Raw genomic sequence first — 17,057 nt, forward strand, 5'->3', positions numbered from 1 at the left:
GCTCCTCTAAAGATACCACACGGTATCAAAGCTAAAAAACAGCCTAGATCTCTATTTCAATAACTCCGGATCCCTCTCTATGCTTCCCAAATGCTGCTTTCTTCCTACCTCAGCTTTTTCAGCACTTTCTCCTTCTAGTGAAAATCAGCCGCAGAAGCCAGTGGATTTTATCTTTCAAGGGGAAATACAATGCCCGCGCTCTCCGTACCCTCTCCCAGCTGCAGCTTATTCTCTGACAGGACTTTCTCTTTCAAGTGCAAATCAACCTCATCAGCCGGTGGACTTTCTCTTTCTAGCGCAAATCAACATCATCAGCCAGTGGACTTCCTCTTTTCTGGATAAATTCAGCGCTCACGGGGATTTTTATTTCTAGCTGAAATCAATCGAAGGCATGAGTAGCAGCGCTTCCCAGCCATAGGCTCCTCTGCACTGCATCAAAGTATTTTGTACCATTGATGAACATGCCCAGATATCAAAGTACACTATCGTTAATCAATGCTGCTCCCATAACGCCTTCTAATGAAATCATTGTTTATCCATTCTTCTTAATTATGACAGATCCAAACTAACACTATCATCTGAACCATGATAAACTTGGCTATTAGTCACATTTTAAAGCACAATACTCAGACACATGCTTCATAAGTGGCATAGTTGCCGTTATAGACTTATATCCTTGTGATATTTTATTATCATGTAACATTCTTAAAGCATGTTTTTTTTTGTTTTAATCACCCAAGCTTGTCTTTAAAATTTACTATTATCATCCATGTACCTATTCTTCTGCAAAAAAGAATCAAAATAATATAAATTGAAAATACTTGAACCAACACACCTAAATATTACTTGATCCTTTAATAGTATTAACCATTAATTGTTATATCGGTACCGAATAAAATAGCATATCATGCTTGTGATTCTACTAATCTGAAAGATTTTCTTACAAACATTTTTCTGATAATCTAACTTATTTTAATAGCTATCTCAATTATTAGAACTATCATAAACGAAAAATATAGACCATCATACATAGCTGTAATAAATTCAAATTGCCAATTAAAAACATATCTCTATTAATTCTCTCCAAATCGATTACCATATAATTCAATTATACCATACATATCTAAGAGCTTAAAATAAATTAGACTTATATTTTATAGACAAGTGAACGGGGCAATCTGGATGGACCTGCATATGGTAAATCACTGGAATAAAAACCAAGGAGCAATAACAGACCTGGTTAAACTCTGGCAGATCACCTGCTTCTAAAGCCAACCGTCCATGGGTTTCATACACCTAGAAAAAATGAAAAATAAGTTTGCATTTTTTTTTTTTTTTGGTTTCATTAAAAAAAAAAAAGCTACAGCAGCAGCATCACTTCATAAGTTTCATTAAAAAAAAAAGCTACAGCAGCAGCATCACTTCATAAAACTGAAAATAGAAACTCCAACGAAATAGACGTGAAGTAGAAAAAAAATTGTAATTCTATCCTAGGGTGTAGCAGAACCTTGACAGTTAGCTCATTTTGTATCCTTTGTACAGTTAAATCCTGACGTATGGACTTGAGTTGATCACATTTGTAAAGATAATTCCTATGAGAAGTCTGAACCATATGCAGAGCCTTCTCTAAGACTTCTTCGGGCCTTACCTGCAAAACGGATTCTTTCAAAAAAATTGAATAAAAATTTTAAAATCTAATTTTATGAAAATATAAGAATTCTGTGACAAAACTTCTGAACTGGAACCAAATACTCTAAAAATTATCATCTGAACACAAAATTTAGAAGTATAAAAAGAAACAATACAGTTGCAGCATCAGGAGCAGATGTAAGACGCAAATAACGTTTCTCTACATCCTGGCAGGTTCCTTTAACTGTAAGTGCATCCCAATAGATATCTTCAACTGCTGTAGACTGATCATCAGAACTCTTGGCAAGCATCAAAGCATTAGCTCTTCTTAAATATATATTTCCAACTCCAGCACCCTTTGGCTTGAATTGCTTGAGATCTGCCTGCCTTTCCTGTCCCTTCTCAAATCGCTTGGATCGATGTTCACGCCGTTTCCTTTCTTCTGGAGAATTTTCCAGCAAGATTGCACTAGAATAATGTTTAGTCAAAGCCTGCTCCTTATCGCTATCACTTGAAGAACTGCCATTCTCAATTATGTTTGCTGTGTCAGAAAAACGTGACTTCTTTTCTGGCCTCTGAGGAGTTTTGCTTAAAAGAGATTGTTGAGGAAACTTCATGCTATTCCGACCATTATCCATATTATTATGTGTTCGACTCCCAACCTAAGAAGAGAAAAGAATATTTAAGCCACTAATCAACATAAATAACTACAGAAGCTCATTCCAATCCTTAAAAACACACGAGGTGCTTGATAATGGCAAAAGTTTACCAGTGCCATTAAATATATTTGAATATTAATAAGTCACATAACCGATGAGGCTTTGGGAAAAAAAAAAGTAATATGCAAGGAGTTGCCGTTATTACCATGCAAATGATTATTGTGTTAGTTAATTCCAAATAGGCAAAACACTAACCATCCTTTCAGCCCAACCAATAATCTTTGTTGAGTCGTTGTTGGCTGGTGCAACTTTTGGATCTATTTGTTCCTCAGCAACAGGCTCCCACCGACTTTTAATGCGTCTGCTTGGAAATTTTGGCAGAGATGGTATTGTACTGTGTAAAATGCTGTGATGAGATACCTTGCATCAGATGTCAACTCTTTGACAAACAAGAAACGATAAAAGAACTAGAGATGTTCATGAAATAATTAAAAAAAGTTTCAACAAAACCATCAAGCTTTTTCTTTTTCTATTTTGTTTTTTTTTTTTTACAGAAAGTGGTAAGACATACAGCTGACGCATTAGTGTCAAGTTGGACAAACGCCACATCATTTCAAAGAGCAATACAAACTTTGTTCTTAAAGCAAACCACACACCAAAGTTTTCAGTACACAAGCTGAACAACTCTTGTTACATGAGCCTATAGAGTATAACAGATGGTTAAGAGTTCAGAGTGGAGGCATTGTCCAATTTAACATCGTTAGTCAAACGAGACACAAAACAAGTAACGACTATCAAAATGATCTCCTGAAAAGGGCTTTCCATAAATAGCCATTCTCAGCAATGCCAAGGTAGAGCAGAAATCTTAACTAAGCACCTTTCCTGTTTTACATGATAAAAAACCAGGACCAAAATGTTTTTTTTGTTTCTACTCCTACAGCAAAAGAAAAAGCAGCGTGTAATGGTACACTTTGATTCTTGCCAAGAATACTAAAAATATTTCTTTACTATGGCCATTGCTAATTCATAGCCTTGTTTTGATATTATAAACCCTTACTGAAGCGGAAGGTTACGACAAAAAATAAAAAAATAAAAAAAACATACCGCAAAACTGTAATTGATAGAGTACTGTGGAAATATCTATCTCGGGAAAGCAAGAAAAAATCTCATTTCCCTTTCTTATGCTTTATTTCCTATTATCTTTTATTCCTTTCTAGCCCTTTTCTATATATATGTTGTATTAGAGTTTGAAAGTCAGTTTTTCATGTGATTTGTTCAAGAAAGTTATCGGCGTCTGTTGTTCTCCCTTTGAGGGATGTATCCAAGGGATCGAATGTGCTTCAGCTATATCTCTCTCCCGAAGTGGTGATTATCATCCCTATTATAATCAACATCCTTCCCGCATCGCTTCCAGCCACCCTTTATTGTTGCAACCGTTCCCAAACAACCACCTGTTGTTGTTTCCGTAGAGTTTTCCCATGTTCCAGTAGCTGTCATCCGAGAATGTGGACATATTGCATTATATGTAAAAATGAGTACGAAAAGGTACAAAATAAAAGCCCTTAAGCCTGTACAAAAGAGGTCCTGTCATCTTATTGGATAGAAGAAGCTCTGAAAATTTAGGCACGGAATAAAACAAAAAACTATATGTAAGGGCCCTTCAGGCACAAAAATGGGGAGCTCGATAGAGCTTCCAAGAAACAAAATGAATGTTTTGGCTTGTTGTCGCCATTCCAGACAGTGAGGAGTTTCTGTCCTTACACGTTCCAGCACCCCCAGGCATCCCTACCACTTGCGATTGTCGTTACCATGCTGTACCAGAGATTTCTACAAGCTTCTAACCCTCACAATCGCCCCAAGACACCTCTACCTTGCAGTCACCACCCCTAAACAGCAAATTGCTGCTGTTTGACCTGCCATTCTTTGCAGTCCACCCGCCCACCTTGCCGCGGCCACCCAAATAGCAAGGTGCTGCCGCTTGCATTGTTGTCTACGCCTCCTTTCCAAACCCCTGCCGATCTACACCACCGCCCCAAGATTCCACCCTAAATTGATTATTTGTATTGTGTCTGTTGCAATGTCAAATTTCTGGGTGTTATGTTGTTGTATTTTCCTTTTCTGGTGTGTTGATTATAACCGTCGCTTATTTGATTTCAAAAATAATAAAAATTTTTTCTATTATGGTTTGTGTTAATTCCGGTATCACTCACAAGAACCATAAATTTTTGCACTTGTTTCTACTAATTTTTTTTTTCTAGGTCTTAATTCTTACAGCTTGGAAAAGCAAATTACAATTCAAATTTTATTATTTCTTTTAATCCAGCTTACCGAGATTGTACCTTAAATTAAACCAGCTAAACACGTGGTCATCTTTACACATCGCTACAGTATCTAAAAACCACCTAGTGACTCTTTGAAGGCAGTGCATAGGTGAAACTTCATTCCTTAATTCCAGAATTGTAATCCTTTTCATGCATTTTATAATCCACACCGTAGCTTTCAACAGTTAACTATTACTCAATGGTCAGTGAGCAAATTAAATCAGGAAAACTTCATAAGCTGGAATAATTGTAATTATGAAATGTGATAATATCTCGGAAACAGTTCTAAATTATTGGCAAGTATAGTTTCAGAGAATAAAGTTGCAAAAACTGTAATACATAACAAAGTTATAATTTAAATTTCAAAAATAGAAGGGGGAGCCAAATGAGAATAAAGTGAGCAATTTATGTAGAGAGAATCAACGAAACAATCCAAAAATCACTCCAAGAAATCATCTTCCATTACTCAGTTGAAAATATAAATTGGCACTAATTGGATCCAATTCTTCATTTAAAAAGAACTTCCTATTAGAATATAACAATCAAAGTTGAAACAATTGAACTACTTTCCTCAAGTTATCTATGTGCCCCGGCCACCTAAGAAACTGTCATCCCCAAAGCACGACTTTGAACCGGTGAAGCTAAACACCCATTCATAGCCAGATTTCTAGTTGAATTAGATGCTATTCCTCGGCTAGAAAAGAAAGAATAGATTGGCACCTCAACATATGGACTCTGGCAGATGGTTAAATTTGAGGGTATATTAACAAATTCAGCCTATAAAGTTTTGGGCACATGTTTTATGGCTCATCCAAATATATGAAAATCTACTTATCATGCCCAAGAGGCACATATAGATCAGTTCTAACCCTCTACCATCCTAAATACTTCTTTATTAGATAATGTCTCCAATTAAAACTTTGCATCATTTTAGATCTTTTCTTTATAAAATGGGATCTTAGAGTCCAACTGCTAACTCTATTGTAGCAGTCACACTAACCAACAAACTTCACCTTTAATCCTTTTCCAGTCGCTATTACAATGCCTCATTTTCTTCCAATATGTGAACACAACAATGATCTATATATTTAGCAGCCTTATAACTCAAATGCAGCACCCAGATTGCTGATTTAATGGATAAGAAGCTCCATATTCTATTTACCAGAAGAGGAAAAATTTAGAAAAATTCCTATCATTCACGTATTTTCATAGGCTACAAGCAATGTGAACTAAACAAACCTTCCTTTTAGTTTTCATATTCGTAAGGATTTTGCATCCTGTGTTATCATTTTATGTTTATCTTGTTTTAAGCATGTTTTTTTCTCAGATAATTCTAGAAATTGCCCTTATAAGACTCATCATTCCATAGTTGTAAAATTTTTCTTTAAGAAATGTTAAAAAGTTTAAAACCACCCTCCCCTCTCAATGACATTAAACAAATCAGTATAATCCCTTCATTTACTACAAAGCCCTATCTCCTTGTTCGTACTAGTTACATAAAAACCCTTTGCAGCCTAATTCTGGACCATATTTTGAAATCAAAGCATTAATTTAAATCTATAGAACTTCATTAAAATGAACAATAAAGATTAAAGAAAAACTGCAGTAATATGAAAATCAAAACCGATGCATTGGATGGGAGACATGAATCAATGCATGTTAGGATTACGAGTACTAAAATATTTGTAGATATTGTACCCAGAATCTCCAATCTAGTGGCAAAGCTCATGAACCACCATTTGACCTCTCACTGCACTAGGGGGTACATTACCAATCACTAAGAGAAAATGAGTTGAAAAAGAGAGATAACGAAGAAGAAAATCAACAAGCACTTCTTGTTAATCTACCTAAAGAAAAGCCCAAAAAAGAGTCCAAATATCATGCAAGAAACCTTGAGAATAATAGATAAGAACCAGGAGAGCTGCAAAGTGTATGCCGATTACCAAAAGGTGAGTACCAAAGAAAGGTCGACCATGTACCCAACTGACCTTGCATTAATCTTTTTATGCATATGGGCTTCATCAGCTTTCCTTTAGGGTTAAGCAACTACGATTAATTAAAACATGCTAGCCCCATCAAAAGGTTGGGTATCATAAAGATGGCTTTTTCAAACACATTATGTAAATAAATTTTGTAAATTGAAGACACTAACTATCTCAATCTTGATCTGGAATGAATGTGCTCGAGTCACTTGAGTCGAGTAGTGGGTCAATATATTAGGAAGTATATTATCATTTGTTTGCTTTTATTAGGGTTTTGGCCTTTCGTTTGATTATAAGTAGAAGATCTTGTGTTGTATTAGGGGACTTGGAATGATATAGAAAGATATGAGAGCATTGGCTCCGTAGGCTTCTGGATGGAAATGTGTCTTTATCCATGACATCAGGTGGGAGAAACTGTATCCCTTTGTTGTTGGTAGTGATATCTCGAGTTGCTTGTATCTTGTATGTTTTATTTGATTAGTATATCTTCTTTCCTAATTTTTCTGATTTTCAGTTTCTTGTTTCCGATTTATGTTCTTTACATTGTTTCTGCTTGAAGTTTCAACACTGCTGTTGTCGGTCCCAAGCCCGGATGAGAAAAGTGGAGGTTTCCCTCTATTTTCTTATTGATTTTGCATCCACACCCTTTATTGGTATCATTTGCTATCAGAACTTAAGGATCTTCTAATTCAAGCTTTCTTTCCATCAAAAACAACATTCTTGTTGTTAGTTGTTTTTATTTTCTGTTTTCTATTTGCTTTTGTTGGAATTCTCTGTTCTTGTTACTTTTCTCGCTGAAATTCTATAAAGGATTTTTAAGTTTTCTTTTTGCTGAAATTCTACTCACAAGCAAGAATGAGCAGTTCAATTCTCGGTGCTAACTCTTGCACCTTGATGACTAGATCGCACCTGCTTCTCCAACAATCCTAGTCTCTTGGTTAGGTGACTAAAACTGCTTTCAACCTTGCAAAGTTTGATTTGCAGTCCAGCCAGATTGTTTAGAAGAAACCATGAAATATTAAGAGGATACTAGATGATTAGAGGAGAGACATTTTTGAATTTGTATATAAAAACATTTATAAGATATGCCATAAAGTTGTTGGAGAATGTAGTGGAATGTATGCCTAAGAATATGACATTGGTATAATATAAATAACTGGTTTAAGGATAATGAAGGATGATCCTCTTCTGGTATTTGATGACCTTGAGAAGCATCGATTAATAGCTTAAAGTTGCGTAAAGGAATACAAAAATTATTATATATATAAATAATAGAGCATTGACCATCATAATGAATTGTTATATATAATTGAAAGAGTTTCCAATTACCAGAAGACTTTATCAATGATCAACTTTAAGTTGATTCTTGAGTATTGATCATGGAGATGTTTGTAATGAATTTTGTGCAATACACATCAAGATCAAAAGCTATATTGTGAATGCCAAATTATACTATAAAAACAATTGTTACCCCAACTAATCTATCAATTTATATATCCATGCACAGAGTTTGCATTCATGTTTTCAAACCAACCATGACTTACAGTTTGGTAAATAAATATCACGCAATTTTATCAACAATATCACAATATTCAAGCCAGGAAGATTGCTTCTATGAAAATTCATATTTTAATAAAAATAGACACTCAATGCCAATGTTCCTTAATTTTTTGCTTATCAATTGATGTAAAATTAAATAAAAAAATAATAATACAACTTGAGACTAGTAAAAAAGTATATATAAGTTGAATAAAGCAAATACTAATGTTTAAAATAGAAAGAACCAATGGTGAACAATTCATAAAGCGGATTGAAAAATAGTTCATGCTAGATACTCAAAATGATGACTAGTATGCTCACCAATGTAACCTAATACAAGACCTCATTTTCAAACTTTTTTAGATCATATAGAGAGAATTTATGTGTTCAGTATTTTCTTTTTCTTTTTTCATTTCTTATGCTTGGAAACATTTCAATAAAAAGAACCAAGAAAAAAATATATAGTGAGCTAAGTCGGCTCAAGCTTGACTCAATAAATGGCTCATGAGCCAAGCTGGATTAGCCAGTAACCTGATTCATCTACTAGAGAGCCCATTTATTTGACAAAAAATAATATCAAATATGCTTAAAAAATTTAAATTCAAGGCCTTTCCCGAAGTTATGAAAAAACCCTACAAATCCTAGATCCCCTAATTATCTCTCAAAATTTATCATGCTCTTCAATTTCTCGGTATTTTCACAATTTTATTGCCACATCTCTTCTAATGAACATCAGGCTTCTCTCTTCTAAGTTCAAGCTAATTAAATTGAGGTCAAGCTCGAGCTAGGTGGGACTTAATCTCAACTACAACCTTCTTGCAAACAAGTTTATGAAGGGCACACAAAAGTAATAATTTATTATTCCAGCACAATCAACTAAATTTTAAAAAAAAATCACTTCAATATAGGTATCCAAGAAACTTTCAGTCAGGAACCAAAAAAAATGGTGGAATAGACTAATATCAAACAAGAAGCAAAAGTGCATGTAAACAAGCCAAAAAAAGAAGACATGATTGCATTCACATATGAAACTAGCAAAACCCAATAAAATGGAAAATATACTTTTGATCAGCTCCACTTGAATTAGAGTTTGGCAAGGGTAAAAGGGGCTCCATATCCCAATTCTTTGTCCAAAGTGTGCCATCATCTTTTGCCTTTGCAATGATCTGAAATTTAAAAAAAAACATCAAAATCAATACAACAAACAAGGCATCCTCTGACCAAATTGGATAACCTAAGAAATTAAATTCAAAATAGAATGGATTCAACAAGATTAGTTTCATTTTTTCCTTGATCACAGAATGCCTAATTAGATATCAAATTTCATAAAAAACAAGAAAAACCATTTACACGTCTCATTATCAACACATAATAACAGAAACAAAAGGACCAATCAACTAAGTAGTACTTAAAAACAACAAATATTAGAAATGAAACCTCAACCTTCTAGGCATATATTCATAAATTAATCGCAAAAGATTGTAGCCATAGAAGGAATTTTCCGTAAAAATATTAAGAAAACAAGCTCTCAATATTACAATAAAAAACAATGCATGTATATTCTTGAAAATTGTATTTCATAGCTCAATTAGATCCTGACAAGTACATCCAACAAAGTAGTTTAGCAAGGACTTGCCAGGACAAAATTTCAATAGCACTATGGTTCATCAGGCCAGTTTGAGATATCCATATCAACTATAATAAGAACTTAGAGCCAACTTGGAAATGTACGAAGTTTGACGAAACAAAATATGCACATCTTTATGGGTGTTATAGAATTTGGGCCAATACTTTTGCATATAAATTCTAGATAGACAGTTAAATATTAAGTAAACGGACATATATATCAATTTACACAATTAAACAAACCTAAATATAGGGAAAAAAGGATAAATATAAGTAGACAGGGTTATGTTTATATATGCTCCAGCAGATTGGATAAAATGCTTGATGCAATAGTCTAATTTCAATCTAAGGAGCAGCATAGCTAAAGAGCTCCACCCATGACTAAATGTCATGAGTGCTTAAATGTTCTTATTGTTTATCATGTGTCTATGCTAAATAAGGCCAATATATGTGAGGTATGCCTGAAATCCACTCTATGAGAACCATTTCTCAAACCATTTCATTAATTATTTTATAAATATGTCCTAATGCTTATATTGCGCTATGCTCTGAAACCAATTCTGCAAGACACAAAATCACTGATTTTTATGCGCATATCGTCAAAATCCTACAACGTTTTTAATTGTATTTGAAAATTATAAATATTTAAACTTTAAAGATCATGAATAAACTACTTAAAGCAATAAGTAGTTTACACAGGAACCTTATGCATTAGCCAATAACTATTGAAAGATGTGAATTGGTCATTGCCTAATATATATATATATATATATATATATATCTGTGTGTGTGTGTGTGTGTGTGAGATACCAATTGAAGGTTTCTAGACAGTGCATAAGGATCAAAAACGGAGTTGAGAATGTTTGTACAATAATAAGGGAAAGCCTGAGAATCAACAAAGAATTAGAAGGAAGATATCGACGATGGCTGCTGTTCAAGCGTAAAAAATAAATAGCCAAAAAGGAGGGAATGCAGCAGCTGTGTAGGGAGTCCAAACAATGATGAAGATCCATCAACTGCACTCAAGGAAGACATGGTTACACACCACTTGAACAAGTAAGGCCACAGTTCTCCCACTAGAGATAAATCTAAAGGATATCTCAAAACACCAAAATTAAGAACTGTCCATAGCTTTAAACACTACATATTTGTAATTTTAGTTCTCCATAAGAAAAAGAGGGACCCAAAGGACCGGCCTGCCCTAGTTGGCCGGAATTCATGGACCAACAAGTTGCTTGGGCCAGCCATATATATATACATATATATATATGTGTATATATATACACATATATATATATGTATATATAGATGGACTTGTTTTCATGGGAGGCAAATCTACTAAGTTTATAAACCACTATCTCTTACAATGTTCAAACAAAGTATAAATAATTATTTTCATCTTATATGTGAAAAATATATGGTGTCAACTCTTATTACATTTATAATAATCGGAACATCTATCATAGAATTTACTACAAATTACGATGATCACGTAGGGGTGGATAAGATAGTTGCGAAGCAGAAAATAGCAAAGCAGCGATTTTCCTAGGTCTGGACAGCAAGTTAACAGACGGGGGCAATGTGCGATAGCTAACCTGTTTGAGGGCAGCAAGGGGGAAGGGCGGAAACAGTGGAGGTTCAAACGGGGACGTGGCCGAAAGCTCTTCAACGGCAGAATAGAAGGCTGGAGAGGCTGCAAGGAAGGCTAGGAAGGGATAACAGTTGATTGGGAGGGCCGTGTGGGCTGCTGGGGAGGATGGCTGTAAGGCTGGCAGCTGGCTAGAGGCGATGGCAACAGGTTGCCGAGTGGGAGAAGGAACCAGGTAGCAATTTGGGGATGGATAGACACCACCTCAAGATGAGTAACATCTGAATCACCTTCTCGCCTTTGAATACGGACCTCCAAGGAAAAACCGGACGCTAGCAGCTGTCCTGACAGAAATTTGAGCAAAGAATTGCCCAAACACATAACAAACAACAGCTATATGAACCTAGGGTAATGAGGCGTGCGGCCCAATCCCAATACAACAGAACATCAAACTTGGAAGGACCGATCGGTCCCTTTTGCCTGGACCGAACAGGTTCCATGCCGCTCGCAACACTCGTCGTGACAGGGGTGTAAACAACGCCCCACATAGTACTATAATTTATGCTTGAAATGAATGCTGTATCTTTTCATCTAAAACTAATATTAAAATTCTGCAATTGCACGTGCAGGATATCATGTGATTTGTTCATGGTTAAATTTCAAACTGATTCATTTCAAAAATGACGAGTTCTCCAAATAGGTCTCACCTCTGACAATATAAGTTTATTGGCAGCCCTTTGTGCATCATCCTTGCACCGAGAGAAACACCTCTCCACATAAGCACGAACAGAAGGGGGGAAAGCTCCCTGCTGGCAACAAAGGTTCAAAAAGTCAATTAAAAAAAAAAACTACATTCAACTAAAAAAAAAAGAGGTTGCAATTAGCATGGAATAATAAAGAGAGTCCCCAGCTGATAATATCAATAGCACTTATGGCTGGCATCCAAGGAAATATTTCAGCAAGTACGAAACATTACTTTCAACAATAAGCTTAGCAATTAAAATGCCACCATGAGAGGTAAAATTCCATTAAACTCTTAAAAAGGATATCATTGCAATCTCTTAATAGCATCAATAAATAAAACTACTGTTAATAACACAACTACACCTTAATTTACAATATCATTAAAATTCATCAATTTGATCAAGAAAATGAAAGAAGAAAGAAAGATAACCAAGCAGCAAAGATGACTTATGTTTTAAAATTTTAACGCTTAATCCTTTGTCTAAGTGAAAGTTGTAGATCATGAAATCTCTTTTCAACATCAGGAGAGCTGGTTATGATCACGATATGTAGAAGCAAAGAATAAATAACGAACGTTTCCAAGAATCAAAGTAAGATGAAGACATCCAGAGAGCCTTCAAGAGGATAAGCATCAATAGATGAATAGAGAAATACACTTGACTTCACATATGTCCCACTTTATTATTTCCATTTTTTGTATATATCCTTTCACTTTGCCATTTTTAGCATTGAAATAGCATTCAAGAAGCCAGACATATCGATAATTACTAAATTAGCCTCCCCTTCTTTTTTTTACTATTAAAATAGCACATCTTTTGAAGTACCAGAAAACAAAAAATAAATATTAAGACTTCTATTACAATTTCAAGGTCCCATGCCAATATAGCATGAAAAGTGAATAAAGGATACAATTAGTTCTACAATTTCTAAATTCGTCCTTATCTAGGAATGGTTTGAATAGTTTGCCTTCAATTAGAATCACTAATTAATTTTTTCATAATAAATTCAACAAGAATCCAATCTCTTCCAATTGGCAAGCTAAACCCTCAATGAATCCCTCTATGATCTCTTCAAGTATCTTTCTTCTAAACTTGCTTGCTCTAGAAATTATTCTCTCCCTACTCACTTTGCTTGAGAAAGGGAGCCATATAAATGGCTTTTATGCAAGCAAAGAAGGTGATATAAGGTGCTAACTAATCCACGAAAAGCACATGGAAATCAACCATTAAATATGTTTCCATTCAACATAGATGTGAAACTAAAATTGCTAAATGTAAAGTATTCTTGAATTCAAACAAGATGAACAAATAAATTGAGTACCTGGAGAAGTGCCTCTCTACTTTAAATTGCAAGAATGTACAAAAAATAGCTTTTGCTCACCTTAAGTTATTCTTAGATAAACTTAAAAGGTGAAACGCTAAACCCAAAATCCAAACGTCTAAAATGATGTGGACCAGTTAAGAGTCTGTTTAAAGATCAGTTAAATAAAGTCCATGGTACATGAAGGTTAGGACTGGATCAAATAACAACAATTAACAAAAAAAGTTCAAGCAAAATGCTAGCGAGTTGTTTAAGAAAGTAATTGACCTAAAAATATCATTACAGAAAGACTGGTCTTCATGAAGCATGAGGAGTTATATGAGGGAATCTGAAAAAAATTGAAGCTCTTCCTAACAATACTACTGTAGAAGCCAGCTGACACCAAAGAGAAAGCTTTAGAAGAATAAAGCACAACATTGAATCAAAAGAAAAAATAAGAAAAAAAAAAATGAGACCATGGAGAAGGAAATGAATTAAGAAAAGAGATTAATATATGCGTACTAAAAAATAAGGAAAGCAATCAAAATTAAATTTATTGAAAAGTTCATCCAGAATTAAAAAAATTGAATTCACGAAAATGGGAAGAATGCGCAGTCAGAAATGAGGTGACCGACCTTGAGACAATGGTACGAACTGATCCAAAATGAACCTTCATGGGATGTGGCAAAAAGGAACAATGAAAATAAGAGCTATTCCACCTCATTGTCTAGGACAAGACGTCTGTTTTTAGTTATCTTTGACACAATACAACAACAACAACAACAAAGCGTTAATCCCACTGCGTGGGGTCGGCTACATGAATACTTTTTCTCCATTGTGTCCTATTTAGTGTCATATTTTCATTTAATGAGGGTTTGTAACACAATAAGCTGAAATATTTTAATTACCAATAATCTAATGGAGCGGGGGGAGATTAAAAATTTGCATCCAAGATCACACCCCCTAGATGAATCTAGAATAGGGTAAACCACAAAAGCGCGCGAGCGTCTCGGATCTTGAGTGTAGAGCGCAGAATTGTGCCTTGGAGTAGAATCGCACCTGGGCACATTCGGACAGTTCAGTCCAGCGTCCTTGAGAACCAGTCAGCTCTTTCAAGGGGAGTAGCGCCTCTTTCAAGTAGCGGGGCCTCACACCTAGTTATCCTATTACTATATGCTTGATTCTTATGATTTAGGTTTTCAGTTTTGACTGTGTTTTCTGGTAGGACAGCCATCAACATCCCCTAATTTCTCATCTAGGACTATATCCAAGGGCGAATGGTGGCCCAGTTATATCTCATTCTGAGGTGGTGATTCTCCTCCAAGAGTCGAGTGGTGTTCCGGCTGTCTCTTGCTCCCGATGTGGCATTTATCCTAGACCTCTCCATCTTCCACAACCTTCCCTCCGCTACCGTTGTCGCCTTAACTGCTGCAGCCACCCCAAGGGCAGCACATTTGTTGTCACATGCAACCCCATACCTCCCAGCCGCCCTTCCCTAGCAACCTACCAGCCTTCCACATTGCTTCCGCCACCCCCATCACTCTTCTCCCTTCCTGTTGCTGGCCCCAAACAGAAAACTGTTGTTGTTTACAAGTCTGCCCTTGCTTTCCTACTGTTCCAGCCACTCCTAATAGATGCCGACCCTCATCCCCATCCCGGAAATATTTTCCCTACCATGCCGCCCCCTCACCAAGCTCCCTAACCATCACTATCACCGCCCAAGATCCACCCTAACGTGAGTTTTCTTGTCGTGTTTGTGTAATTTCTCTTTCAAGTGTGTTTGTTCGTAACCGCCTTTTGCTTCCGGTAATAATATTAACTTTTCGTATTGTGATTTCAGTTAACTCTAGTATCAAAAACGTTCCAAAAAAAGTTCATCACTATAGTCTTAGGTAACTTATGAGCAGTACCCTTGGATGTTTGTCTAATATTTCTTATAGAATTTATCAATTTATTTGTGGGAAAAGAATGATACTTATTATAAAAAGTTGCAGAAGTAGCATCTACTAAAGGACAAGATAAAATTTCATATAATTCCTCATCTACTACCCTTCTTGAATGTGTATCTCATGGATAAACAAAAAAAATGATAAACTTTCGTCGTGGCTTTGTATTGTTTCACGGACAAGAAAACAAACTAGAGCAAAAACATAAATCATATCACTCTCATGTGCTTGTTCTTGTCAGACGTAGGTACAACAGTTCTTGTAGAAGTACCCAATATTATTCAAAGATGTGAAGAGGTTGCCATCCAAGAGTGCAAGGGAGCATGAATTGCCCTACACCAAAGGAGCCCTAATAAAAAAAATCATTGACGAACACTATGTGTTGAAAAGTGATGAGATAAAAAAGAAAATATTTGGGACTGTAGACAAGAAGAGGCACAAACTAAATGCTTATTGCGCGGTTCATTAATGGTTCTAATATTAAGGAGGATGATAAATGATGTGCATTGACTATCACACATTTAAATGGGGCTGCCGTTAAGAAGTGCTGCCCAGTTGCTCAATAGATCACAGAAAGCCAAATAATTTTCCAATAGGTCTATGAAATGGCCATCATTAAATCAAAATTCAAGAGGGCATCAATATAAAACCATCAAGGCTCACTAGGAAAAGTACGACTAAAAGGTGATGTCATTCTACTTATGTAATGCCAAACACCATCATAAAGGTAATGAACAATATTTGCACTTTCCTAAATGGGTTTGTTATTGTAGAGTTAAATGATATGCAGTAATTTATGTGAACATCATGTAAAAGATCTGGATCAAGTCTACGATCTGGAATTTAATCACATCGGCTTGTCCATCCATGTTTCATATTAAATAGGGAGAGTTGAAGATTGAACTTATTAAGGTCAGGCTATAATTAAAGTAAAGAAATTATACCATAATCACATATTCTAGCCTGATTTCATAGTCATCTAATGGTTTGTTTAGACAAAGTATCTGCGCAACTACCTCCAACGACATAACTAGCCTTTATAGTGGATAAAGCCATAAAATTCTAATTCCTACTAGATCAAACTAAATGATGATTTAAGAAAAAAAGAACTGTGATAGAAGTATTTTTCTTTTATTGAACGTGCATCTAAAATAGGTAACATCAAAATCAGCAAAAAAACCAAAAGATAATAAAAATTTAGGAAACCATAAAATATGAACCTAATTTAGAAGTTCTAATGAAAAAATAAAATATATTATTTAATGTGTTTATCTTAAATCCCTTGGTCTTGGCCTAAAAATAAGTACATACACAGGTCCTTCAACATGTATTAAATAGGGGAGTCAAAAAGCGTTATGTTCTTGAATAGGGAGTCTAAAACATTTTGTATTAAATAGGGGAGTAAAAAAGCTTTATGTTCTTGAATAACTCATCTTTTAATCAATAATTAATCGTGGTTGACCCATTTGTTATGGAAACAAGATAATCAAAAATATATATATTTCATCTATTCTACTATCTGAAGTGTGCATGTGATTCCACCAATCTATGATCCTACACTTACAATTTAAAAATATAATCTTGTCGGCGCTTAAAAAGAAAGGGGGAAAGTTAAAAATTGGTGGGTGATTTGTTCAAAAATTGTCCGTAAGAAGTTGTCGGTCGCCGGAAGTGAAGTCTCGTCACCCGCTTCGGAAGGACGTTTTAATTTACATATATATATA

At 35.2% G+C, this 17,057-nt stretch overlaps 1 protein-coding gene across 10 annotated transcripts in view; it reads right to left on the minus strand.

Annotated features, from left to right (window-relative positions):
- The window catches only part of LOC110019078 (SAC3 family protein A), a 41,948-nt gene that overhangs the window by 4,090 nt on the left and 20,801 nt on the right, over positions 1 to 17,057 (minus strand). For 8 of the 10 annotated variants that reach the window (XM_020716618.1, XM_020716624.1, XM_020716622.1 and 5 more), the window contains exons 4-9: positions 12,052 to 12,153; positions 9,193 to 9,296; positions 2,544 to 2,694; positions 1,806 to 2,291; positions 1,508 to 1,648; positions 1,237 to 1,296 (exon numbers count right to left, since the gene is read on the minus strand). In XM_020716618.1, coding sequence (XP_020572277.1) covers positions 1,237 to 1,296; positions 1,508 to 1,648; positions 1,806 to 2,291; positions 2,544 to 2,694; positions 9,193 to 9,296; positions 12,052 to 12,153 — 1,044 coding nt within the window. The remainder of the gene's footprint in view (positions 1 to 1,236; positions 1,297 to 1,507; positions 1,649 to 1,805; positions 2,292 to 2,543; positions 2,695 to 9,192; positions 9,297 to 12,051; positions 12,154 to 17,057) is intronic. The other 2 variants (XM_020716619.1, XM_020716620.1) reach the window with 2 other exon arrangements.

Source organism: Phalaenopsis equestris, unplaced genomic scaffold (genome assembly GCF_001263595.1).
Source record: "Phalaenopsis equestris unplaced genomic scaffold, ASM126359v1 Scaffold000046, whole genome shotgun sequence".
Classification (NCBI taxonomy): Eukaryota; Viridiplantae; Streptophyta; class Magnoliopsida; order Asparagales; family Orchidaceae; genus Phalaenopsis; species Phalaenopsis equestris.